This window comes from Onychostoma macrolepis, chromosome 15 (genome assembly GCF_012432095.1).
Source record: "Onychostoma macrolepis isolate SWU-2019 chromosome 15, ASM1243209v1, whole genome shotgun sequence".
NCBI lineage: Eukaryota > Metazoa > Chordata > Actinopteri > Cypriniformes > Cyprinidae > Onychostoma > Onychostoma macrolepis.
Window position 1 is genome coordinate 6,565,210 of NC_081169.1, and position 14,716 is coordinate 6,579,925.

The 14,716-nt window shown below is 37.8% G+C and overlaps 2 protein-coding genes across 2 annotated transcripts in view; one reads left to right on the top strand and one right to left on the bottom strand.

The window, feature by feature from the left end:
* LOC131554320 (period circadian protein homolog 2-like) overlaps positions 1-7,848 on the top strand; it is a 34,228-nt gene extending 26,380 nt beyond the window's left edge. The window contains 6 exon segments of the mRNA XM_058799582.1: positions 1,413-1,652; positions 1,998-2,926; positions 3,029-3,170; positions 3,800-3,962; positions 4,857-5,007; positions 6,209-7,848. Of these exon segments, the coding sequence (XP_058655565.1) occupies positions 1,413-1,652; positions 1,998-2,926; positions 3,029-3,170; positions 3,800-3,962; positions 4,857-5,007; positions 6,209-6,349 (1,766 nt within the window). The 3' untranslated portion in view covers positions 6,350-7,848.
* A 315-nt stretch (positions 7,849-8,163) lies between these two features.
* Positions 8,164-11,807, bottom strand: her13 (hairy-related 13). The gene is made up of 5 exons (XM_058744786.1): positions 11,751-11,807; positions 10,799-11,121; positions 10,617-10,703; positions 10,395-10,476; positions 8,164-10,304 (listed from the first exon to the last, which is right to left on the bottom strand). Exons 2-5 carry the CDS (start codon positions 10,874-10,876, stop codon positions 9,886-9,888), a joined length of 666 nt encoding a protein of 221 aa, XP_058600769.1. The 5' UTR covers positions 10,877-11,121; positions 11,751-11,807; the 3' UTR covers positions 8,164-9,885.
* Between the last annotated feature and the right edge of the window lie 2,909 nt (positions 11,808-14,716).

Here is a 14,716-nt window from a genome sequence, read left to right on the forward strand (position 1 = left end):
CATAAAATGAATTAAAATAACCATAAAAATAATCACAACAATAAAAGCAAGGAAGTAAAATTTTAAAATTATTTGAAAATTGATTTAAAATGAATTAAAACAGTTAAGAATGGAAGATGATGAGACAGTACATAAAATTCAGTGCAATCAGTTAGCACAGTGCTCATTCAGTAAATGCACAGCTGAACAAATGTATTTTGAGTCTGGATTAAAATATGGCTATTAATTTACCGCATCTGATCTCTTCTGGATGATGGTTCCAACTGCGGGTGGCATAATAGCTAAAAGCGGACTCCCCTTGTTTTGAGTGAACCCTTGGTATTTCTGACGGAATAATGATCCTAGTGATCCTAGGCCATTTAGTGATTTATGAACAAGTAATAATACATTCAGATCATTCCTAAATGTAACTGGAAGTCAGTTTAAAGACCTGAGGACTGGTGTGATATGCTCAGATTTTCTGGTTCCAGTCAGAATCCTGGCAGCAGCGTTCTGGATGAGCTGCAGCTGTCTAATGGTCTTTCTGGGAAGGCCGGTCAGGAGTCCATTACTCCACCCTGCTGGTGATTAAGACATGAATAAGTTTCTCTGAAGTCTTGACTGGAAACAAAACATCTAATTTTTGCAATGTTTTTGAGATGATAATATGCTGATTTAGTTATTGCTTTGACATGGCTACTGAAACTAAGTCATTAGGCGATACAGCTAGGTAAACCTGAGTATCATCTGCATAGCTGTGATAGGCAGTTTGGTTCTTTCTCATTATTAAATACTTGAATTCATTTTGTTACGAAACAATTGTATGCATTGCTCAGAGTCAGAGACACACAACAGTTCTGCTGTGGCTTTGTTTGAAACTATTTTCTTTTAAGAAATTCCACAAAAACAGACAATACTGTGTCTAAAATGTAACACAATAATAACCTCATGTTTATTGAACTGTTGCATAAAATCAATATCACATTAAAAAATCGTGCAGGCATATTTGGGGAAAAAATAGCACTCTTGCTCATGTGATATTGCTTAACTACTGTATATCATATAAATATAAGAGAAAAACCCATACACAGGAATTTTTTGCCTTCATATTTTAGACTTTAGAGGCATATTGCTGGATAAATCACACAGTCAGTTGTTGTCCTGCATCTTGTTCGTCAGTAACTGCATGAGTAAGATGATGTGCAGTTCTGGGCCAGGTGCGGTGTATGGATTATTAATTTAGCGTTTTATTTTTTCCATAATTAATTACACTTAATTGCCAAGTTAAATCAACAGCCCTAATTTCAGTAGATAGCTGCAGTGTGAGGAACTTCTATTGTCCTTTCCACAGTACTGATGTGCGTTACAACCATCCAAGTGTTCATTTAAGAGGAAGATTAAATTAAAACTCCAATGTCATTTAACTGTTGCAGAGATCATTGAGGATGCTTCAGAAAGCCCAGCCCCTTCTGCATCGGTTAATGTGATTTCCCCACCCACAGTGGAGCAGGAAGCCTATAAGAAGCTGGGACTGACAAAACAGGTGCTGGCAGCGCACACACAGAAGGAAGAGCAAGCATTTCTCAGTCGCTGCAGAGAACTTCGGAATGGTCAAGCCCTTCACAAGAATTGCTCACCTAGCGCACAAAGAAACCGACAACAGGCTGCCGAGGGTATGTAAACATGAAAAACACTTGATGCAAGTTATCAATGGCAGTGATAAAACAAATCTGTTCCCAATCCTAGTCCCAAATTATGCCCTCCACCTTTCCGGTCATTTGCACATTGATGATGTAATGGCATAATAAGGGAGCACATTTTTGTATCATAAAATTACAAGTGGGGGCACCCTACAGTCTCAAGAACTTTGTGGACATGTACAAGTGATGGCCACAAATACACATCAAATAAGCCTTTTTGCATTTTTTAGAAAAAGTCCATATAATTATCTTTACATTACACTGATTTTCCACTTTTTCTTTGTCCTTACTCTTTCTCTGCCCCTTTGGTGGCTTCAGGAGCTCATGGATCCAAAGCAGGAGCGGGTTTCCCTGTTACAGAGGAAACCACCAAAAAAAGCTGGCGCACCAAAAAGTCAAGAAAGAAACCACGCACAAAACATCCTGATTCATCAGATAATGCTGCGTCTCAGCACAGACCTCTCCCACCCCTGCAGGGTTTAAACCAGACATCTTGGTCCCCCTCCGAGGCATCACAGTCTGGGCCTTCAGTTCCATTTCCAACTGTGGTTGCAGGATATCCTCTCTACCCTGTAGTTCCGTCTGTTGCCCCACCCCAAGCCCCTACAGGAGTAGCAGAGTCCCAGAGCACTCAGGCCACGCCCTCTGCGGCAACATATCCTAACCCATTAGTCACACCAGTTGTAGCATTGGTTTTGCCCAGTTTAATGTTGCCACAGATAGACACAGCACCTCGCTCTCCGTTCTGTGCTGACACTCAGCAATCCTACAATTCTCTCTTTCAGCCCCAGCAAGCCTACAATATCCAGCAACCCTTGCAGACTCAACAAGCCTACACTGGCCAACAAGCATTTCAGCCACAACAAGCCTACAACACCACGCAGCACCTTCAAAACCCTCAAAGCTGCAGTACCCACCAGTGCTTTCAGACCCATACCTCCTTCACTTCCCAGCAGCCAGCATTTACACCCCAGACACATTTTCAGTATGGAATGGCATCTGACCCCAAACACTCCATCATTGAGTCTACAGAGTGTGCTTCTCCTTTGCTACCCCCTCACTCCCCCCCACTGTTTGAGTCTCGCTGTAGTTCTCCATTGCAGCTGGACCTGCTTCAGATGGAGGAAAAACAGGACTCTCATACCTTAGCACCCCAGTCCAGCACCCAGGGTAATTGCACTTTAGTACAGGACAAAAACAACACATCCATCAATAGGACGACTTCTGCAATGGATGACTTACAGCAGGTAAAGAGCTGAAAATATTTGAAGAAATTTAAGCACACACACCTTGCACACTTGAATCATGAATTCCATCCTTTGCCTGATTTTCTCTGGCTACTCTTCCAGGCATGTTGTTCAGGGAACTCCTCATCCAGCAGCGTGTTGGAAATATTGTTGCAGGAGGACTCTCATTCCGGCATGGGCTCTGCCATGTCAGCATCTACTGGCTCCACATCCAATGACTACAATACCTCTAATAGTGGAACAGGTCACTGCAAGTTAATACTTCACATTAACATTAACACATGAATAAAAAAAAAATACTAAACACATGCAGTCTGTCATGATAACTTACGTAATCAATTATTAACACCAGACTACTGAATTGAAAGTGGTCAGTCTGGACCACTATTCTTCTGTTGTTACCTCTCAAGACATTTTAATCCATAAAGTGCTTGTGTGTAGAACTATTTTCTTTATACCAATGACAAATCCACCATTTGTTTGCCCTCAATTATAGGTAGTTCCAAAATTTCTGACCGTATTACAGTCGCATAACACTTTTGTAGGTAATAATGGGCAGTTGGTTAGTTATAATAATTAACAATCTCTGTGTGACTGACTAGATGTCAATCTAGATGACTTGACCACCAGAGAGCATCAGCAACTGACAGACATTACATTTGGAATTGGATTTTGTATTTTTTTTGTATTAATATAGTATTAAGTGTAGGAATACCAGTATGGTGGCAAAGCGTTTACAGTGTCATGATGCCATGAGCAATCCAGTTCTTTATTATAGATTAGTCATACCATTCAGAATTATTATATATCGTAATGTTTTATAGTATCAGCTCAGAAAACTAAACTTCTTTTGCATTTTCTCTTCCTGAGCAGGAAGCAACACAAGCAAGTATTTTGGCAGTGTGGACTCCTCAGAGAACAATCACATAATAAAGGAACAGGAGGAGAATTTTAAGTATGTTCTTCAAGAGCCTGTTTGGAGACTTACGGCCAATGATGATGACTGTGTCATGATGAGCTATCAAGTGCCATCAAGGTGAGAGTAAATTCTGTCTGTATTGGGAGAGGGGGGAATTTGGTGTTTAAAGGTAAAGTTCACCCAGAAATGAAAATTTACTCACCTTCAAGTCATTCCAAACCCACAAGACTTTTGTTAATTCGTGAAACACATATGAAGCTATTTTTATGAATCCTTAGAGATTTCTGTCCCTCAGTTGAAAATTCATTCCACCAAAACATCCAAACGTTGAAAAGTTCATAAACAGATTGTAAAAGAAATCCATATGAATCAAGTGGTTTAATCCAAGTCTTCTGAAAGAAGACAATAGATTTATATATGAACAGATTTAATATAGGCTTTTATTCACATATTCAAGTTTTAATTGAATGGACTTCACTGAGCTTATTGTAACTCAGCTGATCAATCAATGAGTAAATGATGACAATTTCTTTTTTTTTTTTTTCAGTAAATAATTCCTAAGTAAATTAGCACAACAGAAAAGCTTTTAAAGCTCTGCATTGTGAGTGCTTAAAGTCTGTCTGAACCAGACGTTGCTCTCACTTTTCTTCGGTATTGACATATTTCCTGAAACGGAATATTGAATAGAGGGCAGGGTTTTATTTTAGTGCACATCGCTGCCATTTCTTTCTCACAGCAAACTAATGGTTTGAAGGGAATGGTTAAGGATACTCTTCCCAAGCCATCAAACTGATGTCATCAGAGAACAAATGCCATTCCAGAGCAAAAGCAAATTTTTAGATTTTGAGAAAAATTACCAAGATTACCAAATTGTTTTTTTTTTTCAGTGTATTAATTTCACTCCAAGACTAGCAGTGTGCACTTACAAGTAAATAATGTGAATTTTGATTTCATTTGGACTTTTGAAAAAACAAGCAGCTCTGTTGTAAGAGTGTTGGTGTTTTGGGACAGGGATATGGAAAAGATTCTGGGGGAAGATCGGGAGCGTTTAAGGCGCATGCAGAAGAACCAGCCCCGTTTCTCTTCAGAACAGCGTCGAGAACTGATTGATCAGCACCCCTGGATGAGGAGAGGAGTGTTACCTAATGCCATCAATGTCATGGTATGTGACTCTAGGGGTGGGCGATACAGAAAAAAAAAATTATTTGAGTCTTTTTGGTATTGGTTTTTAAATTACTGAGCCAAACTAATTTCCCTATTTATATACAAAACAAAAGAAAAAAGAATGTCAGACCATTCAGGCCAAAGTAAAGGTGGAGTGGAACAAAATGGGGAAAAGAAATTCATATAACAATTTTTTCAGGCAGATTCTTGTCACAGTTCTTTTTTTTTTTTGGTTTGTTTTTAAGATAAGTTACAAGTTACTGAGCAGTATAAACCAGTAAACCCTACCAGCCTAACTAATATAAATAATATGTTTTCAAGCTTAGTAAAGGAAAAAACAGTCAGAATAAAGAAACAAATGACAAGCAATAAAAGAGATAAATACAGTAGGACAAAGATACAAATTAAATAAACACTTCTGTAAGACTTTCGGGTGAAACAACAAGCTTGAATTCTTCAAACACGATGCAAAATCAACAGATTGCCCACACCTAGTGGGGGATATACCAAAATATTATTTCACTTTATTTTATTTTTGTTATTAAAAATGAGAACAAAGATGCAAATTACAAGCAATAAGACAAAACTTGTGTGTTCTAGACAGTTCAAGCGTGATATTAATCCAAAAACGGCCATGCAACTGCAATAGAATATGCACTCTTGCTCAATATTACAGTAGCCCCTCACTGCAGAACAAAAGATCCAGGGGTTGGATCCACATCCAGGGGGTGGAGATTGGTAGGTTTAGGTAAATGTAAGGTGGGAGGAGTTGGATCTAGATCCAACCACACCCCCTGGATCTTGTGTTCTGCAGTGAGGACCATCTCCAATATTAAGGATCTATCTGGTAAGGCAGATTGTGTAGACTTTTTTGTTTTTTAATTCACAATCTATACATTTTAATCATTCACAATATATCTATCTAGGGAACATACAGTAGGACCAAGGAACATATGACCCTTTTTCATGTGTTCCTTTATGTGCTATATAAATCTGGGAAACATAGGACTCTGGGAACATAGATATGCTCCCCTTACCAACATGCTAAGGTCATTACTTACGTGGAATCTGAAACTGTAGATTTTCTCATGCAGTTCACACAAAGAGTGCTATCAGTCCAAATGAGAGACCATTAACAGAGCTTGTGTTTACTGAATGGTAAGAGTACAACTAAAAGACTCTTGCATGTGTTTGTGTAGGAGTGTATGTACTGCGAGAATGATGTCTCTGCCCCACTAGAAGAAGACTTAGCCGATATGGAGTTGGGCATTTTGGGAGGAGAAGTGGTACAAGATGGAGGAGGGTCTCATTCAATGCAAGAGGAGCAACCTAGTGTATAATTTGAAAACTTTCCACTCATCTCAGCCAGCAGAGGGCAACAGAACCTTTCAGGTCCCACCTGTACACACAAAGTAAAATTGTCTGGGGGTATCTACTCTGATATCCTTTGTCATTTTAAAAGATTATGAATGTGTTTATTTGTGTGTGTGTGTGTGTGTGTGTGTGACACAAATTTGTTTAATGACATGGGTATGACAGAGGTATTACAATTTGAAGGTGGTTTATGAGGACGCTGCCTTATGTCTCCGTAATTCAAAAGGCTTAAAAAACATACTAAATGGTGTTTTTTTTGAAAATCTAAAAATGCTAATCTAAAAAAGTTTCCTGTAAGGGGTAGGTTTACCTGTAGGGTTGGTGTAGGGCAATAGCACATACAGTTTGTACAGTAGAAAAACCATTACGCCTATGGAGAGTCCCCGTAAACCACAAATACCAACGTGTGTGTGTGTGTGTGTGTGTGTACACAAAAGTATGCCAGGTAGCTGACTGATTAACCCAAAGATGCTGTTCAAATGTGCAAATTCTGATTGGAACCGCTGCCACATGGACCTAACCTGCTCAGTGGTTCTGTATCTTTATAGTTTTTCCAATTCACTTGTACTGTTTGAATATGTAGCTACAGCAATGTTTTCCTCAGTGGATTGATGCTCTGTGCGGAAATTGCCAGATTATGTTCGTACCAGCTAACAGTGGAATGAGGTGTAGAGCATCATAAATAAATTAACAAAGTATGTTTTTCATTATGAACACAAGTCCTATTATGAACACAACAGTATATGGGCCAATACGAATGCATTTTGCTAAAAATCAAAACCAGGAAATGAAACACCGCCATACTGTATATTTGGGGACCATTCCAGCCAAATAAGCTGCTGCCAATAACCCGTGACCAGTCTAATCTTGTTGCAGGGCCCTTGTGTCATTTTGTCAGAGGACAGCAAGTATTTGTTGCATGTCTTCAGGGATGTGCAATCATGGAAACTAATATTTTTGTAGATGTATTTTGTAAGTCATTTCTTCCTTTCTCTTCCCTTCTTTCATGTCTTCTTTTGGCTATTCATATAGTCACCATGCAGTCATTCAACAAGATGTCAGGGCACTAGTTCTCTGAGTAGAGGAAACTAGCTTTATTATGTGTAGCATTCTGTAAAAGGTCTGAAGCTGTTCCTATACCTGAAATAATATATATATATTTTTTTTCTTCTATTATCTGAAATTCAATGTACTACCGAGTGTACTTCATGGCCAGTAGTGCTGAAGCAGGAAAATTGGAACTGGCTTTTTCTGATTTGTGAACTATTGAATCAAAAGACTGAATGACAAGCTGAAAAAGAAGTGGTGACTGCATAATATTTAGTATATTCAAATTTGTTTGATAGTCTTTATAAGCATGTCAGTTGGTGTGTGTCTGTATTTTTCATCTTTCTTTTTTCATAAATGTAGTAAAATAAACATGTCACTTTATTCATAGCTTTTAATAATAAAAAGATGATATCTACACTTGTCTGTCAGCATTTTTAATTTTCTGATAAACCTCATGCTACAAGCCAGTAACATCCACTGATCTTTTGCTATATTGTTGTAGCATCAACTAAAATTGTATTACCTAAAAATCAGTAACTTGTTTTAAACATGCAAGATTAAGGGGAAATGTTGGCATACATAGTTAATTAAATGAATGAACTGACAATTATTAGATTATTTAATTATATGATTTGAACATGGGTCAGTGACAAGACGTGCATATTTTGGTGTCCAAGTGCATTATTTCCTTTTAAAATCATTTGAAATGACAAGTATCCCTTTATTCAATAAAACCTTTTTAGTTTAAATACATTTTGAGTTAATTGAAATGATAAATATTATTTTATGTTTTGGTATCTCAAACCTCCAAAACTTCAGGTGGCACAACCATCTGCACATATGAACAAATTAGGAAAACTATTCAAAATAGAGCTTTAGTTATAGTAAATTCTAATTCTAATAAAATACTGTTGCATGATTTTGTTTAAAGCTTTTCTATAAACAATTTCACAAATACAATAGATTTAATAAAGCTGTTGAGATAAACTTTTTTCCAGCAATTGTTTTTATTTTTTCCGAAAATAAACCATTTGGTTAAGGCGTAAAACATCTTGGTCACAAGGGATCTGTTTTCATCACCATCTGTTCTCTCAAGGAGCACACAGTTAGCTGACCCCTCACCCTACTCAATTTATTCTTTATCTGTTCAAACCTCTGTTAATGCATCTGATGAATGCAAATGTTGAATACGCTTTATTTGTGAATTTTATTTTACTTTATTTATAAATTATAGTGGAATAAATTACTATAAACTAAATATTAAACACTGCAGACTAAAACCTTTCCTCGGTATTATGCATTCTCTAAACTGTAAGGATTATTAAAGTGTTCTGGCCTTCCATTAGTTTCTTTGATTTAGGAGTCCATCCAGAATCTCTGGATAGCATTTATCTTACCTGACTGCATCAAATATTTGATGACACTAAGTCACTGGTATACATATGAAATCTATCAAGGAAAACAAAAAAGTTAATATACACACACTATTCATATATACTATGAACCATATATAGCTGTAATGATTTAATATGTAATCACAAACCACAATGTAACCATATATAGCGTATATACGCTTTCCTTCCTTCAGAATCCTCCGCTTTGATCTTTTATGTCCCTAACTGATGAGAGGTAAGAATATTACCACAAATGATTCTGTTTTTTCAGACAATCCGTTATCTTCAACACGCAATCCGACTCTTCAAACTCACGTCCCCTGGGAACTGGGAACCTCCTGCCCCAATTCTAAAGGGGGGCCCCAAACTTTTCATAAAAAATTTTAGATTTTCAAATCAATGTTAATTACTGTATCCACACCTATCCCATTGACAAATAGACATGAAAACTTTTAATGTCCAATTTAAACTGGCAGATTAACAAAAAAAAAAAAAAAAAAACATACAAATACTGCACTACTATGAATTATAACCCATGAACTGACACTAAATGATGTTATACTTGCTTTATATATAAATATATAAATTTATAGTCCCTAAAGTATATAAGCAATAAAAACATGCTTTTTAATGTCTACTACACAGAGCCATGGACTTTATCTATGTATCTCTCAGTGAGACTTTCTATATTTTTAACTCTACAAAAGACACAAAACAAATCTTTCGCCCCACTAAAACAAAGCAATTTCTCAATCTCTAGTATACACCATTACAGTTCACTTTTTAAACCAGTTCAATCTGAAATGTGTTTCTAAATAAGCTTTTATGCTTCAAGCCATTATGTTTCAGAAGAAAAAAAATATCCAGGGGTATGTTAAAGTCACTGTGAATTCCATACTTGTCCGTACAATGAAGTCTTATCCCAATATATCAGCCTGTGCTTATAAAATCCTAAAGCTCCAGCCATTTTCTCAAGAAAATCAGATGAGAATTCCAGCATGCTCCAATACAGGATTAAGTGACTTATGAATAAAGATGCACGGTCTTTGAAGAGACTTCTACCATGGCCGCCACATAAACTTAGAGTGTGTGATGATGGAGGAGTTCAGGCTGTCCTCAGCTGATGCAGGACTTGCTTCGGCCTCTGTCTCTTCTAGGTCAGAGCAGAGGTCCTCACTTGAAGGATTGGATGGGGATGGGGACAGTGCTGAGAATAGATCAGACACTCCTGGGCTCAGTACCTCTCCAGCTGGCCATGATCGACTGGAGGAGGAAGACTCTGATATGAGCTCTGTGATCATCTCATGAAGGTGATCCTCATTTAATGGCATGCACTCTAGCAGGTGGTTGAGCAGCTCTGCAGCCACTGTGGCGTCGATCCCCGGGCATGTGGACACAAAGGTGTGCACCTCATGCATGCACTGGATATAACCTGCTGCAAATCTCTCATTGGCCTCTCGATTCACAGCTTCACCCTCTGGAAGTCAAGACACACAAGAGCTTCAAATAATTTTCATGGAAACTAATTGCCTAATATGCAGAGCAACTGAGGTTGGGGTCATCTTACCCTTAGAACGGTTCTGTAGGATGTTCTCAACTCGTTTTACTGTTAGTTCAAGCACCTCTGCATTCTCCATTTTTGTCTTCAACTGATTGTAAAAGTAGATAAACGTCTTAACATTTTTAATATTTGTTTATATTTACAAAGTGAGGCCAATCTATTTAGGCTATCTATCAATTAACTGACTACGAGTCGGTGGTACAGGCAATAAAGAGGAGATAAACTTACATCGTTATCTGTAAGTAGTGTCCTGAGATCCTGCAGGCTTTCATTAATGCGCGCTCGCCTCTTTTTCTCCACTATAGGTTTTCGAGTCTGTTGAAGCAGAAAATAACATATAATGGTGTTTAAGCATACCACAGACTTCCTTTTCCTTTTTGGCATTCATAGACAACGCAAAATGGTTTTACCTTTCTGTCACCTTTAGCGGCATAAAATGCTTCCTCCTCCACATCGAAACCATTTCTGAGTCTAGCTGCGGGGGACATTCCGGACTAGTGGCTTGGTCAGTGATTCGCCGTCCAGAACCGTTCGGTCCGTAAATATACAGTAAATACACAATTGTGAACAAACCAAACAGGACTGGCAGCTCATCAATGAGAGGCTAGAGTGAGGGCTTTATAGTAGCTCATCTGCATATGAATGAAACATTCGCGTGCGGTTGTCTGCGCTTGCTCCAGCCAATCACCGCGCGCGCTTTTGTCTCTGTCTCAGAGAGCGCACACAGGCGAAGCTGCTAAATTGAATTATTTTTGTTTATATCTAGGTATGTAGGTATATTTACATTCCACTTTCACTTTTCCCGTGAGTCTTGTGTATATATATATATATATATATATATATATATATATATATATATATTTAACATACATTGTGTGTGTGTGTGTGTGTGTGTGTGTGTGTGTGTGTGTGTGTGTGTGCGTGTGCGTGCGCGTTTTTGTGACAAATGAGGACATACATTTGTATAATGACAAGGGTATGACATAGGTATTACAAGGAGAAGGTGACTTTTCAGGGCATTACCCAAAGTCCCCACTTTTCAAAACGCTTATGAAAGCACAAAGTTTCCTGTAAGGGGTAGGGTTGGTGTAGGGCAATAGCACATACAGTTTGTACAGTATAAAAACCATTACGCCTATGGGATGTCCCCAAAACAAACGTGTGTGTGTGTGTGTGTGTGTGAGAGAGAGAGAGAGAGAGAGAGAGAGAGATGGTTTACTGTCTTTTGTCTTTCGGCACTTGTTGGTGGCTGCGTTCCTTCAAATACAGTTCAACTAAGCAACCAATAATAATACTAATACTACCAAGATAACAATGTTTGTACAATCGTGAGAAATCTGTTCAAAATTGAGTTGTGCTCACAGAGGTCGAGGGTCGTGCGGGTGTAAGGTAATGCCGTCAGTTGGCAGCTGCACGCTGCAGTCAGGGTTGAATAGAACAGAGCAAGGAGAGGGAGGGGTGGGTGAGCGACAGGTGTCCAACTGTTCAACTGGCGCCCGATGGGCCTCTTTACTGACTACAAAATAGGCAACATTGAACTCATTACTGTTACGAAAATACGTATATAAATAATAATAATAATAAACAAAATAATATTTTGCATGAAGAAAACTAAGCCTGTTTGGTACCTGAAGATTTTTGAGATTGTTACATTATTCATTGTTTATTCTGATGTGTGAGCGTGTGCACGCGTGCGTATGAAGTATTTATTTTCATTTGTTATTATTATTATTAATAATAATAGTAATATCGGTCTTTGTCAGACACGTGGTTTTGTTGTGTGTGACGTCACCGCGGCGCCATTTTTGAGGTATCGCGCTACTGACTGAGAATTAAAGAGATTACAGGAGTAAAAGTAAATGAGATAACTAAGATAACTAATAAGATAAATATTTAGATACGACGTAAATATAACTCACAAACACGGAGAAGCAAAAGAAAAATGAGAAAAGGCCGTACCGAGATAAACTCGATAAAGATGCCAGGGACCGTTATTTAGAGAAATTGTTATCCATTCAGAACATAGATCCATATGAGCTGACTGCAGTAAGTTGGAGTGCTGACCCCGCATTACCTTCATCCTCATACTTAAGACATTGTTAATTATCTTGTTTATGGTATAAGCGCATATACCAGTGAACAATTTAAAAACTATAAAATCTCTGGAAGCCCACGGACATTTCACCAATGGCTGGGTACAGGATTTATTTACATTCCGTCCAAAGGACTGCGACAACACAGTAGTAACAGCAAATGTATGTTTTCTGTAATGATTATTATGTAATAATGTCATGTTAACTGTATAAGGATGGTTTGTTTAGTTTGAACGTGTCAAATAAATTTGAATACTACCCTCTTTTCATGCATTTTTTCTTTATTGTATTAATTACACAAACCAATACCTAACACAATAAATATGTTTGCAAAGGTGATGTTTTTGCGTCGCACAGCTCCAACCAGGCCATCCGATGCCTCTTTGTTACGTCCGCTACATGCTGTCCATGTCCTTTCTTCAAAGTGGGAAAACTAAAAAACCTTTCCCGTTACTTAGTTTGTGACCTTTTCTGTCGTGAGACTTACTATTGCAGCCTATCACACAACAAGAACGTACCATTTTATCACAGAATTATTTTTAAATGAACAACACAATTCTCCCAACAGAACACACCAGCAATGATACCTTACAAATGGCGGCTGCGCCCATAATGCACTTTGTGTTCCACGAGTGTGACGTCACCTGACAAAGACCGATACAGTATATATGGTTACACATACATTACCAGTAAAAATGTTTTGAACAGTAAGAATTTTTTATGTTTTTTTAATGAATTCTCTTCTGCTCACCAAGCCTGCAGTCAACCAAGTTACAGCAAAAGCAGTAATATTGTGAACTATTTTTAGAGCTCGAGCCCCTGCCCCTTTGAGGTTCGAAGGTAAAGTGCCCTTGCGGTCCGGTGCCCCTAGTCTGCGATTTCTGCCGAGGGTAGGGGTGTTCGATATGACGATTTTTGATCGTGGACTATAAAAATGTCTCCACGATTTGCTTTTTTGAAGAAATATCGTAGTATTGTACTTCAGCGCGCGTTCTATCAGCTCCAGTTCTGGCGCCGCCGTCTCTATACTGTACAACTCCACATACATTCAGATCAGTGTTAACTCAGCGTAGAGTTACTCTCACGGGACACTGCACTTATTCGCAGTCACCAAAAGTACATTATCTGCATCTGCTTCAAAGACTTACTGGTTAAACGTTTAACTCAGTGTTCTGATGAGCGCCTTTTCTGAGCACATACACCCAAAGCGCGTGCTCTAAAAAGCCCATCAAACAGCGCCTGATTACTGAACTAAGTTATGTTTTGTGCTAATACTGTCAAAACACACCAGGTTTATGTATAGACTCAGTTGGTTATGTCTAAAATGAAGGTAAACAGCTGAGAGAAACGCATGCGTGCCTGTATATTAGATGCATGCTGGTCTTAAAGGGGCAGTACTAAACATGCTGCCGACTGTACTTAAAGGGACAGTTCACCCTAAAATTGTAATTCTGTCGTTATTTACTCACTCACATGTTGTCCCAAACCTGTATTAATTTCTTTCCTGTGCTGAACACAAAAGAAGATATTTTGAAGAATGTGGATAACCAAACAGTTGCTGGTCCACATTGAATTTAACAGTAGGAAAAAAAAATACTATGGAAGTCACTGTAGACCAGCAACTGTTTGGTTTTCCACATTCTTCAAAATAGCATTTCTTTTCAGCAGAAGAAACTCGTTCAGGTTTAAAACAACTTTTGAGTGAGTAAATGAAGGTATAAAAATCAAACACTAGCCTATTTTAATTTTGGGGTGAATTATTCCTTTAATGTTAATAAAACACCAAACACAAAGAGAAAAATCACTCACTACTCTTTACTGAAAAACTTTAATACAGTTGCTTTAATAGGAATCAATCTATATAGTGTTTTATTTTTATATTTGTTCATTCAATTTCTTGAATGCTCCTGCTAAATACACCTATTGTAGACTACCTGAAAATAAAACACTGTTTATTTTATTTGTATATTATGTGTATTTGTAATGTGTATCTTTGCTCTCATTTTTTAATAACAAAGATAAAATAACGACAACGATTTTTATCTTCACCCACTTTGGCCTAAATATCCGCCATACTTTTTAATATTTTGTTACCTTGAAAGGCTTTGTCTTTATAATAGGGAAACTAGTTTGGCTGTACTGCTCAAACAACTTGCAAAATAGAAAATCCAACATGACAAAGAATTGTGATAATATTGTGAATCGTGATATTTCTAAAAAAACAATTGTGATATT

Excerpts from the sequence above, each read along its gene's own strand:
- her13 (XM_058744786.1), bottom strand. The coding sequence starts at position 10,876 with ATGTCCCCCGCAGCTAGACTCAGAAATGGTTTCGATGTGGAGGAGGAA. Across the intron at positions 10,477-10,616 it reads CACTACTTACAGATAACGAT|TTGAAGACAAAAATGGAGAA; the intron begins GTAAGTTTATCT and ends TTTTACAATCAG. Across the intron at positions 10,305-10,394 it reads CCTACAGAACCGTTCTAAGG|AGGGTGAAGCTGTGAATCGA; the intron begins GTAAGATGACCC and ends CTTGACTTCCAG.